Genomic DNA, 25,184 nt, shown 5'->3' with positions numbered 1-25,184 from the left:
ACACAAAACGTAGTGAAAATAGCCAAACTACAAGTTCACAACGCATCGCCTCAGTTCGGAGTTATCTGAGCTTGTAGTTTGGCAATTTTCACTATTTTAAGCCATTCAGACCCGAGGCCGATTCTACAAAATGTCTTCTAAATCCTAACAGTTTTCTGAAAAAAACATATGTTTCTATATCAGTGGTGCTCCAACTTTTTCATGTCAAGGACCCCCAAAATTATATGTATTTGGTCACAGACCCCCATCTCAAAATATGTTGTTCCAGGGAAGATTTGTACAAATTTTCAAAATTTATCAAAAATAGCAGATCTACAAGCTCATAGCGCGGCACTCGGTGCCGCGCTATGAGCTTGTATATCTGCTATTTTTTAATAGCTAAAGTATAAAATAATGGTTTAAGTGTTTACACAGATGCGTTCCCGGTTTGAATGGGTTAAAATGTATTTTAAATAATAATAATAATAAAGGAACGTTTTTTTTTGGACATACAAGGTTTCTACCTGACATTATCATCCTATAATGACCTTTCTACTCTGATGGCAGAGAGCAAGGGGAAAGAGGAGAAGAAAAGGAAGATACATTTGGCTGCTATGAAAGCCTGTCTCGTTTAGCACCTGTTAGCGCTCATTAAAAATGAATGGGCCTGGCATGGAACACCTTGACCTACTTGGTCCCCATTGAGGTGGACTGGAAAGTAACTAAGTAGTACATCATGTACTCAAGTAAATGCACTTAAAGTACAGTATTTTACTGGAGTATTTTGGATTTTCAAAATTTTACCGGAGTATTTTGGATTTTCAATACAATTCCTGAAAAGCTTAGGAAAACCTTCGCTGTGCCTTCGTTGAGTTACATGCATATTGTATGAAGCCTTCAACAACGTCTGTGGAACGGTTTCTCATGGGGGGGAAGTAACTAAGTACTCAAATACTATTTTTTTACTGAACTGGAATATTTCTAATTTTCAATACTTTTAGTTCTACACCATTACATCTCAGGGGCAAATATTGCACTTTTTACTCCACTACAACTATTTGAAAACGTTAGTTACTAGTTACTTTGTAGATTATTATTACAAAACATACATGAACCCCACATACATGAACGACCTTCAACGCCTTTTTAACCAATTTTTCACCCAGTGCCAAGCTTGTAATCCTGGGTGCTACTCTCCCTCTGCCAGCCTGGGGAGAGCCCCAAACTAAGCTCATGCTTCCTTCAACGCATGAGTTGTACTTCCATGTACTGTTTTCCATGTCTAAATAAAGTATTCAATCAAACAATCAGGAGTGAGCAGGCCGCTGCTTATCACCTGACATGGGGGGAGTTTCCCCGGTAGGACGTAACGCGTGGAAGGAACAAGTTTTTCCAACCAGTTCCTTTGTCCTCCATCAGGCACCCCGGCTGACCAGGGGGAGGCAGTATAGTGACCAGGATTACTGCATATTTTTGTGAGGGTACCTACCCTAGGGGACACGGCTACTTCGGCTATTTGAAAATCGCCGATCTACAACCTCTACAAACATGTAGATCGGCTATTTTCAAAGGATTTTTATTTATGTTTCAAACATGAAAACTCTGAGGAGACAAGAGGGAGGGAGAGAGGAGGTGACATTTGTCCTCTGAGGAGACAAGAGGGAGAGAGAGAGAGAGAGAGAGAGAGAGAGAGAGAGAGAGAGAGAGAGAGAGAGAGAGGTGGTGACATATGTCCTCTGAGGAGGAAAGAGGGAGGGAGGGAGGGAGAGAGGGAGGAGGTGAGGTGACATTTGTCCTCTGAGGAGACAAGAGGGAGAGAGGGAGAGAGAGAGAGAGAGGGAGAGAGGTGGTGACATATGTCCACTGAGGAGGAAAGAGGGAGGGAGGGAGAGAGAGAGGAGGTGAGGTGACATTTGTCTTCTGAGGAGACAAGAGGAGGAGACATTTGTCCTCTGAGGAGACAAACCACTTGTTGCGCTGGGGAGAGAAAGTTAATCAAGCGAATCCATTTAATCACTTATAAAAAATGTAATAAAATTAATGAACTGAAAAATTCAGTTGTTCATCAATCCTTGTCTTGGGCCTGCCATTACAGGTGAAAAGCAAAACAAAGTCAAACGGTCAATTGAAAATCTCATAATGTGTTGCGATGCGACACATTATGACCTTGTGCAATTTTTATGCAAAGAATAAAATAATGCTGACGTGGATATTCCATCCATATATTCTTCATTATCTGATTAATCAAAAAAGTAAACAATAGAACAATCACTACTAAAATTATTGATAGTTGCATGTTTAGCTTCAACCAAAGCTACAATTACGTGACTATTTACCTTTTTGTTTGTTGATAGAGTTCATGCTTACTCTTACTCCCATTTCGCACGTACAGTATAAGTCGCTCTAGTATAAACACCTATATTTTAAATTGTATTTCCCTCCGAAGCAACAACAGGTTCCTGAACCGAGCGTCTCACAGCGTCTCACAGCTCTAAACCACAAAGATACATTCCTTGGTGTAGAAATGGATTAAACAAAAGGTCAATAGCCTCTTGCAAAACATAAACATGACCGTGCACTGCATCTGATCTGTACTGTACACAGTGCATGTTTGTTTACGGTCTTCCTGTTCACAACTCGCACACAAACACACATATTGCAAAGAAGTTATTTTGGTAGCAGCGGTAAATGTAACCCTCTAGACTTGGTAAACTGGAGCTGACGTGGCTCTGAACTTAGACTCCCGTCCGTCCCGCCGTCCGTCTACACCAAATCTCTTCGCCAAAAATAGCCGATCTATGTGGGGTATTGTGAGCTTGTAGATCTGCCATTTTTGACTAAAGTTTCCCCACAATTTGGATGCTGTGGTTCAAGTGGTTAATATACTAACCTCTTGCCGTTTCAACCTGGCATCCTGATTATGTATGTTTATTTGTTTGATGGTTTGTTCATTCATTCATTCAATAGCGGAAACAGACGATTTACAAGCTCACACCGTGTCAGGATGTGACGTGTTGTGAGCTTGAATATCGGCAATATTTGCTATTCATCATACACAAAAAGTATATTGTTGTTGTCGTGCATGCTTGTGGCTCAATAATGACTACATTGGATCCATTGGAGCGCAGGTTATTTTTCCTGAAAAGGAAAGGTTTCCACCCGACAGCAACAAATAATATTGACTTAATAAGCAGTTAATATCTTTAAGTGAAAACAGAAAACAAAAGTCAAACCGTCACTGCAGTTAACAAGTGCAATACAACAAGTGATAATGAATAGATTAACGGTGTGTTCAGAAGGAAGTGTCTTTTCTCACCTCATAAACGTGTCACGTCTCAACAGTGTCATCACATCACAGTCACATACTGCACTGAAGCTATTATTACAGACTAGCAATGTTACAAAGTGCCACACACACACTTTGCAATACACAATTAGCAAATCGTTAGCCTCATAGCATAATTGCCTAACTCACTTTTTGGTGAAATTGACATTTTTGCCTAGCTCTACTCTCCTAACATTGCTGCATCATTGTGCCTTATTGTCCATAAATATAGAAACATAGATACCTCATTGGCAGTTTCATTGGAACGACCTGTATCGTGGCCGCCATTTTGGAGAAGGCAAGCTTCCTGGCTACTGGCCAATCACAGCGCGTCTTTTCCAGGACTTGTCAGAATGTAGTTGTATAAAAATATTCCGTTATATTTTTATACAACTAGATTCTGCCAAGTCCCAGAAAAATGACTTATTCAGTGGGCTGCAGCCCGCCTCCTCACTGGTAAATAAAAGAAGCCAGACCATGTCACTCCATCCAGGATCACTCCATCCACTGGCTCTCTGTCCACTTCACAATTGATTTGAAGCTTTTTTATTGTTTTCTTTCTTTTTGGCTTTTCTGCCTTTTATTTACGGTATATTGTAAAATATACAATATTTTATAAATACAATATTTTATAGGTACCCGCGCTCGCTAGAGCCCCGCGCACGGGGCTCTAGCGAGGGCTCGCTTATTTTGGGGTTCCAAAATCCTGGGATAAAAAAATGATTTTTTTAATTAATTTTTATTAAAAAATACATGGGGGACCCCCTGGAGGTCCCCACACACACACACACACACACACACACACACACACACACACACACACACACACACACTACAGTCATTTAGCAGACGCTTTTATCCAAAGCGACTTACAATAAGTGTATTCAACATAGGTAGGGAACGAAAACTACTAATCACCAGAAGTCTTTAGTGCATTTTCTGCAAAAACAAGCAACCAAGAGTATACCTAGCGCTAAGGTAAAAAGTGCAATATATCAGCTACCTATTTCCTTAAACAGATGAGACAAAATAGCTAAATCAAATGAGCATGAGCTAAAACAAATAAGTGTATCGACTAAACAAGATCCAATAAACAATCCAATAATCCAATAAACAATACAGCAATAGAAAACAAGCGTTCGTACAACTAGTTAACAACAACACACACACACACACACACACACACACACACACACACACACACACACACACACACACACACACACACACACACACACACACACACACACACACACACACACACACACACACACACACACACACACACACACACACACACACCTAATGATTTCTACTAGTCGACTCATTTGACCAAGTAGTAGTCGAATAGTCGAAATTTATAAAAATAAAAAAAAATCAGGGGGGGGGCATTGTTTTAATGCCATCCTACTACTATATTACTATTATTGCGAACGCGGAAGGAAGCCGCGCCTCCGACCAAGTGGAGCTTACTATGTAACCGTGCTCGGGTTGTGTGTGTGTGTGTCTGTGGCTCTGTGTGCAGTGTTGCCATGTCTGCTTATTACAAGCGACTTTGGGCTTGTTTTCTGTAAAGTTGCTTGTAAATATTGGGGGGGGGGCTTGTTTCTGAAGTGTAGTTGTTTATTTTGGGCTTTGCTACCTGATGTTTTAACCAAGTGTTTCTCATGGCAAGGACCCCCCCCCCCATCGGAAAACATTTTCTCTCAGGATGTTTTGAAATTAGCTGATCTACAAGCTCACAACACGCCGCAACGAAACGCATTGTGAGCTTGTTGATATACAGTGTGTGCGTGTGCGTGTGCGTGTGTGTGTATGTGTGTGTGCGTGCGTGTGTACTCATGTGGCCTATAGTCGCTTCTTTTGGGCTTGTTGTCAGAGACCAGGTTGCTTGCTTCTCTCGCAAAATCTGGCAACACTGGTTGTAGCAGAAAAAGAGAGGTGAGAGAAGGTGGTGGTGTGGGGGGTGTGGGGGGAGGGGGTAATATGGACGTGACCAGGAACACAAATAAGCGGAAAACAGGAATCCAGCATTAAGGAACGCCACCCCCCCACACACACATATGCACGCACAAAAGCACACACACACACACACACACACACGCACGCACACTCCTCTCCCTGGCATAATGGAATGTGTGGGAAAGATGAAACTGAGAGAGGAAGGCTGCGTGATGAAGATGAGAAACTTGATAGAAGGGATGTGGGCGACTCAGTGACAGATGATACAGAGATATCCGTGGATTCATTTAGCCCACTCTGTACCGAGAGAGAGAGAAACAAGACTTCCAATAAGTTACTTTCATGCTCCAATATTACAACACAATCTAAAAACACGCCTACTAGTACAGTCTAAAACCCAGGGGTCTTCAACAGGGGTCCGGGGAGCCCTAGGGGGTCCTCAGGGTTACTGCAGGGGGGCCGCCAAAGTTTGTGTGATAGGATTTAGTTTTTTACATTAACCACTTGAACCCCAATCTGGGAACCCATCGCAAAATGAAAAGGAAAAACAGCGCCCTCTGCTGTTTTTTACTATCTCACTTGGCTCTGGGAGGAAGTCGACGTAGCACACGTGCGCAAGGAAACCAGGGTTTTGGTCTGCCTTCAGCCTTTCACTTCCGGTGGTGCGACTATGTTTTCATTCCCACTAACAATATTTCTACACGGAACACTAACACCATTTCTCCCAGAGAACATGGATCGTTTTGGTTATAAGCCCACTTGTTTCTATGATAAAAGAGCAAGTTAAAACGTGAATATCTTTCCATAGTTTTGTCTACTCCGAGGACGCTATTGTTAAATTAGTTTCGGTTTGTTTCTAGTGGGGAAGGATCGGCAGACACGTAAATCCCGCCCACTACATTTGATTGGGTAAACCGCGGCCTGCTTCCTGATCTGAAGGCACGCCCACTTGTAGACCCTTCCTCTCTGCCTGACCTACTTGTTGTTAACTAGTTGTACGAACGCTTGTTTTCTATTGCTGTATTGTTTATTGGATTATTGGATTGTTTATTGGATCTTGTTTAGTCGATATACTTATTTGTTTTAGCTCATGCTCATTTGATTTAGCTATTTTGTCTCATCTGTTTAAGGAAATAGGTAGCTGATATATTGCACTTTTACCTTAGCGCTAGGTATACTCTTGGTTGCTTGTTTATGCAGAAAATGCACTAAAGACTTCTGGTGATTAGTAGTTTTCGTTCCCTACCTATGTTGAATACACTTATTGTAAGTCGCTTTGGATAAAAGCGTCTGCTAAATGACTGTAATGTAATGTAATGTAGGCCAGTGCGTACGCGATATGACGAACCCCCCCGACAGATTCAAACGCAGAGCAGAATCTGTTCTTGAGAGATTACTTGAACCCTAGCATCCCTATTCTGAGGGGAACATTAGCCAATTAACAAAATGCTGCACGTCATACCTACGTATATAGCATAACACGGTAGGACACACCACTGCTTCTCTAGTAGTACGTTAGATCCATGACCGCGGGGTGACCGCACTTTTGCTGCTGCTGCCCCCAGGCTCTGGAATAGTCTGCCCCTTCCAATTAGATCAACGCAGTCCATTGAGGTCTGCTAATGTTTATTTATTTCTTTGTTTTCTCCATGTGTTATGTATGTCTGGTGCCTTCGAAGGTACATGTGTATTGATTCTTTTTCTGATGATTTGTTCTTTCTATGCAGCACTTTGGGCAATCTCTGGTTGTATGTAAAAGTGCTCTATAAATAACGTTTGATTTGATGACGTTATTGTGTATTATCAGACAGTACTTGGTCTGTTCTTTTTTCCCCACCTATACACCATACATCGGAAATAGTGTCAAAGCGTTGTGTTTTCTATTTTATGTGAATATTCCCCCCTGAGTGCACGGATGCTAGGGTTCAAATGGTTAATGTAAAAAGATATGTAATAATAATAATTCATATCACACAAAGATTTGGTGACCCCCTGTAGTAACTCTGAGGACCCCCTAGGCTGGGGTATCGGACCCCCTGTTGAAGACCAATAATCAACGCAGGCCTGCCATGACATACCCAGACATTTTGCCCACACGATGTTTACTAAAGATCCGCACACACACACACACACACACACACACACACACACACACACACACACACACACACACACACACACACACACACACACACACACACACACACACACACACACACACACACACACACACACACACACACACACTACTGTAACTACTGTAAGTACATTTACTTAAGTACTGTACTTGAGTACAATTTTGAGGTATTTGTACTAGGGCTGGGACTCAATTAAAAAAATGAATCTAATGAATTAGAGGCTTTTACTCCACTACAATTATTTGAAAACTTTATTTACTAGTTACTTTGATTTCGATTATTATTACAAAACAATACAGTAACCACTTAAGCCCTATATTGGCCATTTGAAAATAGCAGATCTACAAGCGCAACGCATTGTGAGCTTGTAGATCTTTTCCACCACTGGAGGCTGGTGTGTTGTTACTGTTGTTTTATAGTAGTTTAATTAATTAATAAAAATCGTGCGCATGTGACCCGCACCGCATCGTGCCCCCCCTGTAATTAATTCACAATGCGTCGCAGTGCGACACATTGTGAGCTTGTAGATCTGCTATTTTCAAAGGATTTTTATACATTTGAAAACTTGTGAAATGGGACAATCTGCATAATGAGTACTATCTACTTTTGGTACTTTAAGTACATTTTGATACCAATACTTTTGTACTTTTACTCAAGTACATTTTGAATTCCTGACTTTTACTTGTAACAGAGTATTTCTACATTGCTCTATTGATACTTTTACTTAAGTAAAACATGTGAGTACTTTTTACACCACTGCACACGCACACAGCATCTCCTCGCAGAGATTAATTAGGTCTAGTGTGGTTGTAAATACACAGTGAACATCCCATCACTACCTGTCAAGTTGTGGAGAGAGATAGCAGATGGCAGAAACCCAGAGTCTAGGGCACACGCATAATCTGCAGCTTAATTAGTACACACAGAGTTCTCACAACATGAGAAAAGAAGGTGCAATAAAAGAGAAGCAAAAAAAAAAGAGAAGAAAGTTCTCTTAAAGTGTAGAATTATGACCCTCAAGTAAGAAATACTGCAGGTCCTTTTATGCTGACCTCAATGTGAGAATACACTTACAGTAACCACAATTTCTCCCCGAATCTTCTCAGCGGACTGGAACGGTTTTTGAAACCTTCGGGAATGTGTCGAAAGTGTCTGGAAAGTATTTTTTCTAAGTTCTAATTGTTTCATTCGGGCCATTCGGAGTGTTAACTCTGGGTTAAAGTAATAGCCTGGGACCAGACGAATCTGCCAGTGCAAAAAAATAAATTGCCCTCAGCGATTGTCATATAGTCTGGCCACGCGAGGCTATTAAAGTAACACTTTGGATTTTTACTGTGTAGGCTACATTTACCTCAGCATCCAGTTCTGAGATTGGTTATTTTTTAGTCTGGGCTAGTTTGGGCATTTGGTATAGGGACAAAAAGTCGGGAAAGTGTGAACGTTGAATTAATAATAAATATCCTAAAATAAAAACGTATTGTATCGTATTGCTGTGCATTTGAGGTGACGGAACACCCTCTAAATTTCCCGGAGTGCAGCAGGAAGGTTACGGAGCCCAGCTCGGCACAAATTAACCTGTTAAGACCTGAGGCCGATTCTACAAAATGCCTTCAAAATCCTAACAGTTTTTTGAAAAAAAACTAAAACTTTTTCATGTCAAGGACCCCCAAAATGATATGTATTTGGGCCGCGGACCCCCATCTCAAAATATTTTGTTCCAAGGACCCCCAGAAGCGTTCCGGGTGTTAAGCCCCAACCACTGCTGAGACGTGTACTTTGTATTTTGACGTCTTCTTCTCCTGATTGAAGGTTCTGAGGACAGAAACGTCGTCATGAAATAAAGATTTTTCTGGTGTCTTCCTCTGCAAATGAGGACCTACACTGCCCCCTGGAGAACCCGCCTTCAAAAAGGAGGAGGGAGGGGGGGGGGGGGGGGCTAGACAAAAAGGAAAGGAACAGAACAGCTAACATGATTCCTGACCCTGACCTTGGGAGTCTGCTTTGGCTCAGGGCTGTACGGGCAAGCTTTGTATTACACTTTCAACATGAAGGTTACCGGTGACAAGGCCCTAAACTGGTCAATAATTCAATAGTGGTAGTCTAAGAGTCTAAAGTGATGAGCGGCATCAATTTAAATCACTAAACCTATTCAATCTGGGAACATATCTACAAATGTCTTCTAAATATATTAAAAAAAAAAAAAAAAAATGGTTTCTGAAAAACTTATGTTGCTACAGTGGTGCTCAAACTTTTTCATGTCAAGGACCCCCAAAATGATTATGTACTTGACCAAGGACCCCCATCTAAAATACTTAGTTCCAGGGAGCCCCAGAAGCAAAGATTTGAGTGTTAACGTGTTCGCTTTAAAAATATATATTAAAAAATGAGGCAAAAAAAGGCGAAAATAATATAATTAATTTTCTCACAAAGCTCACAACCTGTCACGTTGTGAGCAAACAGAAAACAGAAAGGTTACTAGTACAGAGCCCCGAGGGAGTGGTTAAACTTGACAATGGTGACGCTGCACTGTTGCATGTTTAAACACTGTGCTGTTGCATCATTAAACGTGACAAAGGGGCAGAGAACGGCAGAAAACGGAGACTGTCATGAAAGTTTAACGACAACACGCTAAAACAATTCACCTATGGGACAGAGACACAGCAGGACCAAAATGTCACGTCTAATGCTAAACCTGTCCTCCAGCTGTCTTCACAGTAGCTCATGTAAAGTTCCAGATGTCTGTGGCAGTCAGCAGTGTTGATTCTGTCGACTAAAAACTATGACGAAAAACGTTGGTCGGCCACCATTTATTTTCACTGAAAAAAACTAAACAACGATGACTAAAACAATGACTATGATAGTGGAGAAAAGATCCTGTAGAACTAAGACAATACCCAACCCTAGGTGGGGTTGGCGAAAGGGCCTTTCTGTGTGGAGTTTGCATGTTCTCCCCGTGTCCCCTAGGGTAGAGTACCCTCACAAAAAACATGCAGTAATCCTGGTCTCTATATACTGCCTCCCCCTGGTCAGCCGGGGCGCCTGATGGGGGGGAAAGGGACTGGTTGGAATAACGTGTTCCTTCCACGCGCTACGTTCTACCGGGGAAACTCCCCCCTGTCAGGTGATAAGAAGCGGCCTGCTCACTCCTCATGCATTGAAGGAAGAAGCATGAGCTCAGTTCGGGGCTCTCCCCAGGGTGGCAGAGGGAGAGTAGCGCGCAGGATTACAGTTTAGGCAATTGGCACTGGGTTACAAAAATCTTGGGGAAAAAAATAAATAAAAAAATAAATAACTAAGACAAGTAATTTTATGCTTGGTTGTGTGCAGGTGTCACCCTCCGAAAATAGCTGACCGTCTCTGTGGGTTTTATAAATATTGAACCAAAGTATCAACAAAGAGCTTGTGACTAAATAATTCGAGTTAATTCTTTCCATTTCATGAAAAAAGTAACGGTTTCGGACATACAAGGTTTCCACCCGACATCGACGATCCATCCACCATCTTACCTCGCGTGCCTTCTTCACACAGAGAACAGGCAGACAGTGACAACAATGACACACATGGGGACCAGCGGCCACCATCCATCCACCTCATGAGAACATTTCTTTTCATACAGTATCAACACACACACACACACAAACCTGTGACACTGACTGCAGGCTCAATGTTATTGGGTTATAAATATTCAAAATGCCCCCCACCCACCCAGTAGTCCCAGAGCCCCTTCCCCCTCCTGATGCAAATAAATAATGAGGAAGCTGTCAAATGCAGGCGTCTGTTCGCTTTTCCCTCCTTTTTTCTGCCTTTTAACCCATTCAAACCGGGAACGCATCTGTGTAACCACTTTATCCATAATTTATACTTTGGCTATTCGAAAAATAGCAGATCTACAAGCTCATAGCGCGGCACCGAGTGCCACGCTATGAGCTTGTAGATCTGCTATTTTTTTTTAAAAGCTTGAACATTTTTGCAAATCTTTGAATATATATTTTTTTAAGCGAACATTTGTAACTCAAATCTTTGCTTCTGGGGGGTCCCTGGAACAAAAATATTTTGAAATGGGGGTCCGCGGCCAAATACATATCTATAAATGTTTTCTAAATCCTAACAGTATGTTGCTTTATCAGTGGTGCTCAAACTTTTTCATGTTAAGGACCCCCAAAATGATATTGGCCGCGGACCCCCATCTAAAAATATGTTGTTCCAGGGACCCCCAGAAAAACCATATATATATATATATATATATATATATATATATATATATATATATATATATATATATATATATATATATATATATATATATATATATATATATATATATATATATTCAAAGATGTGCACACATTTTTCAAGATTCTTCAAAAATAGCAGCTCTACAAGCTCAGTGCCGTGCTATGAGCTTGTATATCTGCGATTTTTGAATAGCCAAAGAAATCTTAAAATGACACAGATGCGTTCCCGGTCTTAATGGATTAACTAATGATGCCATTGCACCACTATACTGAGGGCATGATCAGTTACCAGTGTCAACTTCATAGATTACTGCTAGTGCCCGAGCACATTAGAAAGGCCACCATCCAGTGCACTGTTAATATGTATAGTTCTATTGGTGACCTTTTATGATTCCTAGAAGAGAGGGGGAAAGGGCAATCTACTGCTGCACCAAGGACAGTGAGTTTAAGGCAGTGAGATGGGGGTCGGCGACCAAATACCTATCTAAAAATGGTTTCTAAATCCTAACAGTATGTTGCTATGTCAGTGGTGCTCCAACTTTTCCATGTCAAGGACCCCAAAATGATAAGTATTTGGCCGCGGACCCCCAACTCAAAATATGTTGTTCCAGGGAACCCCAGAAGCACAGATCGGAGTTAAAAATGTTTGCTTTAAAACACATATTCAAATATTTTCCACGATAATTTTTTTTATAGCAGATCTACAAGCTCAAATGAGCTTCTAGATCTGTTATTTTTGAATAGCCGAAGAAATCTTAAAATGACACATACGTTCCCAGTCTTAATGGATTAACTCTTAAGGGGCCGTGTCCACATACTGTATGTGGCCACATTATGTGGACAGCTGAGAGCTTCAAGCTGGAAACCGTTCAACATTTGGAATGGAGCGCCGGCCATTTGATCCTCCTGATTGTATGTGACAACCTGGCAATTTAACGACCCCGACGTTGAATCGTTACTACAACCATGAGACGGCCATGCTTTACATTGTTTCAGTTAAGCTATCTGTGCTAATAACGTAGATGACAGGACCTTTGAGCAGTGAGCATCTAACGCAGGTGTCTTCAACGCTAGCTGAGAGAGAGATGAAGCAGGGACCCCCACTACATTTTGTATGAAACTGTGTTGCAGATTAAACTTTTTCATAGATTTCATAGAAAAGAAAAAAAACAAAACAAAGCAAGGTATCAACTCATTGACTGCCATTGACGTATTTTGACGCATGTCAATCCAAACGCAGACACCGCCATTGACGTATTAGGACGTATGCTGATGTTTTCGGTGTTTACGCTAGAGGGGGCTCTTCGCCAACCTATGAGTGATCCTAGAACTCCCAAAGAAGTGTACACCCGGAAATAACGTGATCACAACAAAGCAAGCCCGTCCGATCTAATGTTAAAGGATTAAAAAAAACACATGTTCTTTTCTACGTTTTTGGCAAGAACAAGCTATATTCAACAACCAATAACTAAAGAACGGAGGGTTGTGGTGACACGCTTTTTTATCCCCGATGGAAGCAAAGACACTCCTCCGTCTTTTGCAAGACTCTTGTGTGTCGATCGTCCTGGAGCAAAATATTCTGTGGCTCTTGAAAGGTTAGTAAAAAACGCTCAAAAACGCTGGCAAGAGCTGATTTATTTATTTATCTACTCCGGGCAGTCAATGAGTTACGGAGAGTTTGGGCATATCCTTCAGGTATCCTTTTGCATCAGTCTTAACACATTGTGTGCCATGCGTCATGGAAACCATGCGTCATGTGCCGAAAACGGTCCGGACCGTTTTTGACCCTTTTTTTTTTATACGTGGGGCCCACGTGGGGCGCTCTAACGAAACTTTGGGATCATCCAAGGAGTCTCTGAGAAGGAGAGGCCGGATGTGGATCCATGTCAAAAATCCTTCTGGTCGGCCTTTCCAATGTTAACTCCTTGACTAAAAGCTTAATATCTCCATTTCTTTTTAACGTGGTGGAAGTGAGCCATTTTCGATCGGCAATCACTCTGCAATGGAGGATCGCGTTAGAAATATTATTGTTCCAGGCGTTAGTCGGGACCCTCCGCCGTCTCGCACGCACGCTTTGTTTACATGCACTTCCGCGTCGGGGCTTCTACAGCACGAAACGTATCAACGTAAGTGGATGGAAGAAATGCAGGCACTGAACGTACAGTATTTGAATAAACCTCTGGCACACAATGTGTTAAAGATCACTCCACTCGAGGAAAACACATTCATACAGCCAGGCTGGCTTCTTCAACAGCCCTGTTATGTCGGACCCTTTCCTCACTGACAGCTGGGTCAGAACCCCATGGCTCCAGGAACCACGCAGGTCAGATAAGTGATGTGATGGGTCTTAATTTAGACATTTTGGCAAGAAGGTGACTCATGCCAGGAAGGAAATGAACTGTCTGTCATAGCGCCCTCCACTCCATCGACCACCTCCTGTATTTCCTGCCCTCAAGTACCGGACCAGTAATAAGCAACCAGGGTCTATGAAAACAAGGCCAAAAGGAAGCTACCTCGGCCAAGAGGCACTTTAAACCTATGTACATCTACATGCTCACAACGCATCACATCACGATACATTTCAAAATGTACTAAAAATATTCAACATGGAAACGATTACGACAATTATGCAAAATAATGATTATTTAATAATTGTGAGAGGCCTACCTAGTTGTGCAAACGACATTCTAAGCCAGTATACCTGCATGCAAGCAGTGCACGCACGCACGCACTCACACACGCACGCTTGCTAAGTGATCAATAATCTTCTTATTATTTTGATTTATTTTTTTGCCACTGCCAAAACCACCCAAAATCTAGTTATATTTGGAAGCAATGCATCTCCCTCGTCAGCACAAGGGAACCTAAAGGCAACGAGCCAGAAGGTTTGAAAATTAACACTTACACGGTGGTCTCAGCCAGGCAGTGCACACGACGCTGTTGTCAGGCAGAAACCTTGTATATCCATATTTCAACTTGTGTCGTTTTCTTTCATAAATCGATGCCCTACCCGTCATACAAGAGTGTCACACAAAAGTAACGAAAATAGCCTGTGTACCAGCTCACAACGTGTTGCAATGCGACACGTTGTGATATCGGCTATTTTCACAATTTTAAGCTGTTTTTAAAACGATAATAAAAAAGGAACGTTTTTTATATGCTCCATGTGAGCGGTGAGGACCGCAGTTCCAATACGAACCCCGCGTTGCCTCGCAAATTCTTCACGTACCGTGCAAGCTGGCTGTGTGCGGGTAATTGTTATTTTTATTGTTGAAGAACATACAATCAACATGCAGTGCGTGTCCGTCCGGTAGCTTAGGCGGCATAGCGATGCATCAAGCAATCTCTGTGAAGATTAGGATCTATATATCGCCTGATCCCCCAGGAGCAAACTGAACTGTGTTCTATAAAGCCTACCGCTTCTAACCTCGACAAATAGCTCTCGGCCCTCCACAGATACACAGAAAGCCTCGGCGGCATTCCGGAGGCAGTATTGGAGGTCCTGATTGCTTCGGTTTAATGGCTGTCATGCTGTACTGTGATATAAAGACTATTATTTGACTTTTTTATTAAGTTGTACATACGTACGTGTACGTATACGTATGCATGTTATGTATGTACGTATGTCTGTAATCCACGTATCTCGAGAACCGTTCGACCGTCCGACTTCAAATTCGACACATGCAAGGACCCGAGGGAGGGCAGTGCCCGGCGTCGAGTCGGTCGGATACACGGTTGTCCAGACCCACCAGAAAAGGCTCTGGCCGTGGCCCAAATGAGCCAATTGATTGCCATGGCAACCCCAGCCTTAGCTTGATTTTTGCAAATTCCCCACACCTGCCATTTGATTAGTTAGTCAGTCCACTTCTCGCAGTCAGTTTGCACACTTCAGACATTCTCCACAGACGTTTACCACTGCACAAGAACTTTCCACAACTGCCGATCCCCCCCATATGCCCATATATGCCCGTATAATGATAACATCAGGGTTCTCCATATATGGGCATGAAAGGGACAAGGACAGACAGATATAGAGATCTCCCTATATGGGCATAAAAGTGATACAGGCAGACAGACAGATATCTCAATATATGGCCACAAAAGGGACACCGACAGACAGACGGTTAAAACGGATGCTGTGACAACGGGTATAAGGGGTATTGCATAACAGGGTGGGGGAATGCCTTCCCTATTTTCATTGTTCCAAACTTGCATCGTTCCCAAGTAGGCACAGGTCTAGCTAGTATCATTAATCAAATAATCATTAAAAGTATGCAGCCGATGTGTCCCGATTTTAAACTGATGGATTGAGTACAATGGACCACAACGGAGACAAGCCCCCAGGACATTGTTGTGTTATCCTTTTAGCGTAACGTTTCACTGTACTACCAGTGTACGTGTTAATAAAGTAAAGCCCCTATCAACCTGGAGTTCGGTATTTTGGTTTAAATAAAATAGCCGATCTACAAGCTCAAATCGCGTCACGCTGCGATGTAATCGCAAGCTTGTAGATCGTTTTTTAATAGAGCTTAGGTGGTTAAAATAAAATATATTTAATCAAAAACCTTATTTGTGTTCATTTTCAGTTATTCGTTTACTTAAAAGGGATAGTTCACCCCAAAAAAATCTTATTTTCCATCAAGTACTGACCCCATGAAGCCTTGAATTCATAGAGATATTTTAATTTTTGTCTTAATTTTGTGTCTCCTACTGGAGCCGCCGCCGGTCATCAAATTATTGGCTTAGGAATGCGACAAAAAAAAAAAATCTCCATGAATTCAAGTCTCCATGCGGTGTGTAATCGATAGAAAAAGTCATTTTGGGGTTGAACTATCCTTTTAAAAGTTACAAGTTCTTCACATAAAATGCTAATACTAACCCTGCTGGCCATTAGCTAAAAGGGGGTCAAACTGAGAATTAACTGCAGTACAATCTATAGCCCCCACACACACTCTTACGTAAGTGTGGAACAATATTAGCATACAGGCCTCTATTTAAAAGCCCAGGCCGCCGGCCTTGGAGAGAGTACACTGCCCTTACTGCCCTCATCATCACATGCATGGCCTCCCTCATGATTGTAGGGGAGAGTGTGACAGGAGGAGGTCTATTCACTCTGCCCAGGGCCATGCTTCTATGCTAGTGGTCACAGACAGACAGACAGACAGACAGACCAGACAGCAGGTTACAACGGGTGCTCTGGCAGCGGGTGTTCCATAACTTGTTGCAAACTTCCATTGTTCGTTCCCAAGTATGTCTCGTATCTCAAAAACCAGTGGTGGAAAAAGTACTCACAAGCACAAGTTCGGAATAAAAAATTCAAACATTCTCTTTGAACCTGGATCATCAGTAGGCCTCCCAGTGATTACACTGTGAGAGTTGTTCTGGAGTTAATATTATTATTTTGTACATAGTTTTGCCTTGGCCTCCTGCGTCGTCAAATATTTGGATCAGGAATGGGACAAAAAACAAACAAAACATCTCCATGAATTCCAAGCCCTCATGGGGTGAGTAATTGATACTGTAGGTAAAAAGGCATTTCTTTTTTGGGTGAACTTCCCCTTTAACTGTAGTTTCCTGTAGGCTGTGAACAGACGTACAAACCACATCCTCCTAGGCTCCTAATACACCTGCACACACACACACACACACACACACACACACACACACACACACACACACACACACACACACACACACACACACACACACACACACACACACACACACACACACACACACACACACACACACACACACACACACACACACACACACACCTAACGGTATGTCATTTTAAACCCTAACGCCGAAAATAGATTTGCTGCTATTTCCGTTGTGCGACACCGGCATGCCAGTAAGTATAAATCAGACATGACTCTAGTCTAGCCCCAACCATTAACCCATTAAGACCGGGAACGCGTCTGTGTCATTTCAGATTTTAATAACCATTATTTTATACTTTGGCTTTTCAAAAACAGCAGATCTACAAGCTCATATAGCGCGGCACCGAGAGCCGCGCTATGAGCTTGTAGATCTGCTATTTTTTTTAAATCATGAAAATGTGTGCAATTCTTTGAATATATATTTTTTATAGCGAACATTTGTAAAATCTTTTCATCAATCATTATGGGGTTCCTTGACATGAACCACTGATATTATAGCAACATACGTTTTTTGGAAGACATTTGTAGATGCGTGCGGATTGAATGGGTTAAACATCATCTCTGAATGCCTAATCCTAAACCCAAGTATATATATATTTTTCCCCATTTCTCTTGGTGAGGATGAGGAAAATTGTCCTCGCAATGTCAATGTCTCAAATTATACTATACTTGTGGGGACATTTGGCCCTCACACACACACACGCGCAGGCACACACGTGCACATCCTGCAAGTGCCGCTGCAGTGAACCGCAACACAAATACTGTTAGATGCAATCGAAACGACGCGTGACCCGCCCATTTCACATTGAAAGACTCCATCTGTCACAGAAGCAATACGTGTAGGAACTGTCAAGTGCTGCTGTGGCAGACTCTATGCTACACGTAGGGTTGGGGATAAAAAAAACAAAAACACGCCATATATTTCTGGCGGTTACGTGTACCGAATCTACAGATGCGTCAAGCAATCTCTCTACCCTCAAGAAATAGCTCCGTGGTCCTCCACAGAGAGAGAGAGAGAGAAACCCTCAGAGAGCATTCAGGAGGCAGGGATAGAGGTTCTGATTGCTTTTGCTGAATGGCTGACATGCTGTACTGGGGTTTCTTTTGCGCTCTGGGCTGGTGACAGACAGGGAGCCTATGTAACGCCCAGGATTCGAACCCGGGTTTACCACTAAGCCAAAGGGAATTCCCTTTAACTCGGGGAAGATATTAGACTTTCAGGCCATCAGGCTGAGGTTGTGAGCCACTCTGCTACACGTACAAACAGTCGTGAAAAACGTCATAAGTAGTCACTTTCCTGTGTCTTTTTTGACCATTGGTCGAATGGATCGTGATTATTATTTTTTTCTTCCCCCATTGGTCCAAAGGACAGCCAATGAGATGCTTTTCCCATGGTCTGCAATTGCTTCCCATGCTCTGAACGGGCGGAAGAAGAGCTCCGGTCACAGAATAGGTCGATAGGTCACCACATTTGGTGCAACACTCGGAGATTTGGTGTTTTGCTTTATAAGTACGGTGTTGTGTACGGGATATTTGTCGCTGCACGCAGTCCTACGGGCTGTTAGCAGGGAGTGGTGGGTGCGAGGAGTATAGGACGGAGAGGCTCTATGTTCTCCCGGTGTGGGCTCCTCACTGGCAGGAGTAACCAATTGGCATAACGGGTCAAAAGCAAAAACAAAACAGAACCAGATGGGGGTCAGTGGCCAAATGCATATTAATTTGGGTGTCCTTGACATGGAACAAGTGTAAGAACCACTGAGTTAACTCATTCAGTGCCACTGGACGTCTAAGACGTAAAAAAAAAAATCTAATTTTATTTTTATTTATTTTTTGGAAAAAAAATTCAGAACCCAAGATATCATGATTTGAAAATATTCTGCTCATTCACTCTTTGTTTAACTTCTTACTGAAAAAGGCTGTATCTCGGCTCCTAAGCACTTTTTTTTTTACAATGAATTTTGGCTCTGGCACTCAGAGCCAAACTTCCATAAATAAGCCGGGCACTGAATGAGTTAAGGTTCAAAACTACAGCTAGTAAAAACACTTGTATAACACTGACCTTATAGTACACGGTGATGTAAGCAACGCTGCTGTGTAGATAATCAAATTAATAATGGGTGTTAAGATTTAGATTGTGTCAATACTGTATGATGCTTGGCACACTGGCACACCCATGGCTCTGGGCACAGCTATATCTAAACACACAACATAATTCATTTGATTAGCTGCAGCTGCGCTGCTTACTGTATTAGCCTGCCATGTTTTCAATCTGCTGTAAGTTGTTTAAACCTGAATCGGAAAAAACAAACTCCAAAACCAGTAGGGTTGGAGGAACCGGATCCTACATTGAGGAACCGGAATAGGTTCCATATCACATTTGGAACCGTTTCCGGAATCGTTTTTTTATCACACTGTCAGAGCTGGTATGAGGACTTCTGCTATGCAATTACAATACTGGTGGTTCTCAAACCACCGTTTTAAATTTCAAAGAGCATCATAACTCTTGAGAGTTACAGACCTGTAAGGGTCCATTTGGAACTCCCTATTTCCCTTTCCAGCAGTTCTTGTATTCTTGTATTTGTTTTACTGAGGAAAAGGTTAGAAATAAGTTTAGGGTTAGGCATGGTTTTACTGAGGTTTCGTTCAGGAATAATGTTAGGTTTAGGCACCGTTTTACTGAGGTTAAGTTTAGGAATAAGGTTAGGTTTTAGGCATAGGTTTAGGCTGAGGTTACGTTTAGGAAATACCAGGTGAATACCGCCGGATTTTCCCCGAGGCGACTATGTTTTGGGGCGAGCGTTTTGGTATTCAACCCTAAAACATCAGCCTATAGGGTTCCACGCCCATTTAAGTCTCACTGTAAACAACAGCTGCATACATGCAAGTTTCAAATTATTTCGCATGCGTCGCCCTCTTTTTTTTGCTGTAGTCTTATGCCAGCTTGCCTGCATTCTTGGGTTCATACTGACATCCATGACGATGCAAACAGGAGTCCTTTTTCTGCTTACGGAGGTAGAATACTAAACTGCTGTCATTTCTGTTGAGCTTGCAGAGCTAGCTGAATGTTATTGATGGCTCAGTGCCCGTACAGTATGACACATTGAAAAGGTTCTCATACACTCAGAGATATTAGCCCTGTGTGTGTGTGTGTGTGTGTGTGTGTGTGTGTGTGTGTGTGTGTGTGTGTGTGTGTGTGTGTGTGTGTGTGTGTGTGTGTGTAAAACAATATTTTACACACACACAGATATCTCGAAAGCGAACACTTTTAAGATTTTCAAGTGGACCCCTTGCTTCAGAAAAGGTTTCAGAACCACTCGAGTGAACCTTTTCAATACTAACGTCTGAACAAAACCAGCAGCTTGCAGTGAATGAATATACACCGATATATAGAACAGAGCTTGCTGTGCTCAATGGCCACAGGTTAATTGGTGCATGCTTAGGCACCTTACCACAAAGCCGGCTTTCTCAAAGTGCTTCTCGTCAGGATTAAGGGTGCGCCGTCACTCAAACCACCATTGATCTAGTGTTTGTTTACATCAGACAAACCCAGTCTATTCTATTATTTTGTTTTGCTCAAGGAAGATCCATAGGCCGGCACTCGGTTATCACAAGTTCAGCTCTCTGAGAGAAAATAGCGATGAGGCATAATATCAAGATCCCTTGAGAACATGGATTGGTCTCTTTTTTTTAAAATGTCTGACAAACTTGCCCCCCCCCCCCCCACACACAAACACACACACACACACACACACACACACACACACACACACATCTCAGTAAATCGACAGAATAATCGCTAAGAAAATAATGGATAACTGGAGTCAGATTCCATGCCAACAGGAGTGCAGAACAATCTTGTCCAGTATGCTCTTTTGTTTGTTTTATTTTGCATCATGCATCATATCTGCGAATGGTTCATACATTATGCAAACCTGAGCAGCCCAGGTGCAGATGGCCAGGTGGGACTTTTAAGTGTTCTTTTAGTGTTAGCTTACTACAGTACTTATTCTGCATCTATCTGCTCTAAAGCGGTATCAATGTTTTATCCCTTATCTACAGAGCTGCCGGGACAATTGAATTTCCCCCCCTGGATCAATAACGGTTTTATCTGACTATCCATGTCTTCAGTACATTAACTCATTCAGTGCCATTCTTATTTATGGCAGTTTGGTTCTGAGTGCCACAGCCACAATTCATTGTAAAAAAAAGTGCTCAGGAGCCGAGATACAGCCTTTTTCAGTAAGAAGTTAAACAAGAAGTGAATGGAGCAGCAAATCTTCAAATCATCATATCTTGGGTTCTGAACATTTCCCCCCCCCAAAAAGAAAAAAGAAATGTGTTTTGATTTTATTTGTTTACAGCGAAAGGGCAGTGTGTTTCTGCAGGTAAACACCACCACACTACTCCAGTGGCTGATGATAACCGCTGGTATAGAGGGAAATGATGGGTAAATATATATCTACTGTTTATTTATAGTTTTGTATGTAAACACAGGGCAAAGTTTCATACTATGCCTTTAAAATAGTGTGTACTATGCCAATAGCAGCGGTGCCATACAACAAGGAGTCTTCTCAGACCTCTTTGGTTGCTTTTTCAAATATTTTACAACAAAAACCCGTTACGTGTCTCACAGTCTCTGGCTTACCATAAACCGTTGGCTTTATGTACAGGTATGTAGCAGCATGCCAGGAGGGGAGTGCCAGATTAAACAGGGGAGGTATTTACTACTGCATGCTTCCATGAAAAGGCAAACAGGATTGTTGGTTTAGTGTTGTGATGAAACATTTCCTGCTGACACACATTAACACATTGGGTGCCAAAACCGTATATATACGTTTTTTGAAAAAATACTTTTTTTTTTTTCCTTCACAGCAACAGGAAATATCACTCCTACAAGATTTAGACTCCAATCCACCTCCTGGTTAACTTATGACTTCAAAAACCTGTATCTCGGCTCCTGTGTACTTTTTTTTTTTACAATGTTAATTTAACTATTTTCAACTGGCTGCAACTATGGAACGGATTACCGAATGTTTTTAATTTTTTCCCCCCGATTGTACGAGACCTGTATGTGTGTAATGAGGGGATCACCGTGAGGACGGTGATCACTGAAAATATTTTGTGACTACTTGAAAAAGTTTCAAAATTTTAAAAAAATCCTGGCACTCAAAGTATAATATTTTAATAAACCTCTGGCACCCAATGTGTTAAGCACTTAATAATCCTACAGCGTCTATTTTCTGGCCACGTCATATGGTAAGTAGGCAACATCCGCAAAAATAAATAAACATTTTTTATTTATTTTATAAATAGTTCATATTTTACTCAAGGGGGACCACGCCCGTCACAAGTTGTTGATGATGTCATTTGTCCATGTGTGGTCCAGCCCTATGGAATGCAAGTGCTAATAAAAAGAAATACGTAATACTTCCTCAGGTTAATATGAGCATCAAAACAATATTTTAAATAGCTTTTTATTAGCACATGCATTCGATGCATTCCAAAGGGCTGGACCACACATGGACAAATGACATCATCAACTTGTGACGGGCATTGTCCCCCTGGAGTAAAAGATGAACTATTTAAGGTGTTTATCATTTAAAATTTTAGTTATATAGAGGGCAATTATAATGTATCAAGGCATACAGTAGGTGGCCAGTGACTTTGACCAGTTTCACTTTCAAAACCTTTGCATCATGCATGTCACACAAACGGAATGCGGCACACGACACCAATGGTTTTGATCATGTGGACTGTGGAAGTTAACCCTTTAAGGCCGGGAAGGGAACGCATGTGTGTTATTTTAAGATTTCTTTGGCTATTCAAAAATAGCAGATACACAAGCTCACAACGTGCCACAGCACGACGTGTTGCGAGTTTGTAGATCTGCTATTTTCTGCAAATAGGTTTGAGGGGGTAAAAGAGCTAGACCAACTACAGAGCCTAAGTTTCCTAAGTATTGAGAGTTTACAGTAAGTGGTTAATCCATGGCCTAACGCTGCGTTCACACGGGCAGATACAAAGATACGCATATTTGTCACTGTCGCTTTGTATCTGTGTTGCTCAACACGGTCGTTGACGTCATCAAGCGCTGCGTCATCGGCGCTACAGTTGTAGTTTTGTATCTTGGATGATTGTGGATAATCTTCATGTCGCTGGCTTCCATTGAAAATGAATGGTAGACTGTATCTTTGTACAGAATCTACCCGTGTGAACACAGCATAACATACTGTACATACCACTTGCCAGATTAAACAGGGGATGTATTTACTACTGCATGCTTTCATGAAAAGGCCAACAGGTTTGTTGGTTTAGCGTTGTGATAAAAAAAAATGTCCCGCTGACTAATATTACTTTGGTGCTCCTTGTTGGCATGCGAATGTTTGAGAACCACTGTTTTAAGTCACTCTTGCTAAAAATGTATGCTTAAGTTTAAATTGCAATGAGTGTTCATGCGAGACTGCAGAACAAGTGAATGTCCACATCAAACCTGTGCAACGTCACAATGTGAAAACGATGACTCCTTCTTAAACTCGGGAATACTTTTATTTCATGCCTCCCACCCAAGTCAGCACATCTACCCCCTGACAGAGCACATTGTTCTACACAGCTTGATTTCCTCCCTCGCTCCAGGGTTGTCGCTTGCCAAAAACAACAACAGATCTGCAAGCTAACAACATGTCACGGCACGTATATACATTGGGTGTAATGCTCTACGGGGCACTTGCTTCACTCTTAATTAGTGGAATGCCCCCATCCCTTAAAACTGGCCCTGAAAAATCACCTATCAGGAGACCACAAGAGGAGATAAATGCATTTTCCCATAGAAAGGAGGTGTCATTCAATGCCGCCGTTTTTCCTTTTTCTCCTTTGTACATAATACGTGTTTTGTATATGTTGATGACATGTAATATTGTGTTATTTATGCACTTATTGTAAGTCGCTTTGGATAAAAGCGTCTGCTAAATGACTGTAATGTAATGTATGCATTATGCAGGGGGCGGCCATAGCTGAGTGGTTAGTGAGCCCGCCTAGGGAACCAGCTGGCCCTGGTTGCCCCAGGTTCGATTCCAGGCTATCCCAGCATATGTGCCGATGATATGAAATTTGTCCCTGAGCAAGACTCTTAACCCCAATTGCTCACAGGTTCTCATTGGAAACAAAAGGACTTTCATGAAACGACCTGTTAAAAGGAATTATCCTTATGCTATGTTGATTAATTGAATACATAGGGCCACAATGGAAACAAGTCCCCAGGAGTGTCCGTCTGCGAGCAGCTAATCTCCGGCACCGTTGGCCTGATCAGAGCGAAACTGTGCACCTGCATGCCAGAGCAGAACCTCTGGCCCATTTTTTTCAGATGAGCCTGTTATTTTTTATATTACTCCTACAGATTATGTCCAAACATCACGCAAATCGGTACACAGTATCTCTATAGTCATGTGATCAAGACGGATCGGTCCAAATTTTCTTTTTTATTCCATCCGGATTGGCTAAGATTGATCTAAAGTTTGCACGAGTGGCTCGTTTTGAACAAAATGCCTCAAAGCATGAACGAGCGGCACTTCTTTTCTAGTTTTTTATTCTAGCTCACAACGTGTCACGGTGAAGATATTTTGGTGCGTGTGTGGGGGGGGGGGGGGGGGGGGTGATCCAAGTACAGTATGTCACTCAAGTCTGTTTCTATAAGAGTTAGAGGGTGTAGCTTGCCAGTCAGTGAGGCAGGGAGTGTGTGTGTGTGTGTGTGTGTGTGTGTGTGTGTGTGTGTGTGTGTGTGTGTGTGTGTGTGTGTGTGTGTGTGTGTGTGTGTGTGTGTGTGTGTGTGTGTGTGTGTGTGTGTGTGTGTGCGCGTAGGCGTGTGTGTGTGTGTGTGTGTGTGTGT

General features: G+C 42.1%; 1 protein-coding gene across 5 annotated transcripts in view; it reads right to left on the bottom strand.

The window, feature by feature from the left end:
* LOC308091375 (GRAM domain-containing protein 4-like) overlaps window positions 1–25,184 on the bottom strand; it is a 128,888-nt gene that overhangs the window by 43,852 nt on the left and 59,852 nt on the right. Inside the window, exon 1 of one of the 5 annotated variants that reach the window (XM_080436956.1) lies at window positions 2,316–2,413. The exons of the other annotated variants lie outside the window; for them this stretch is intronic. Coding sequence (XP_080293082.1) covers window positions 2,316–2,358 — 43 coding nt within the window. The 5' untranslated portion in view covers window positions 2,359–2,413. Of the gene's footprint in view, window positions 1–2,315; window positions 2,414–25,184 lie in introns of those variants that run through there. 5 annotated transcript variants of the gene reach the window in all.

Source organism: Gymnoscopelus braueri, assembly GCF_963280865.1.
Source record: "Gymnoscopelus braueri genome assembly, chromosome: 9".
Classification (NCBI taxonomy): Eukaryota; Metazoa; Chordata; class Actinopteri; order Myctophiformes; family Myctophidae; genus Gymnoscopelus; species Gymnoscopelus braueri.
This window is presented reverse-complemented; position numbering and strand designations above follow the sequence as displayed.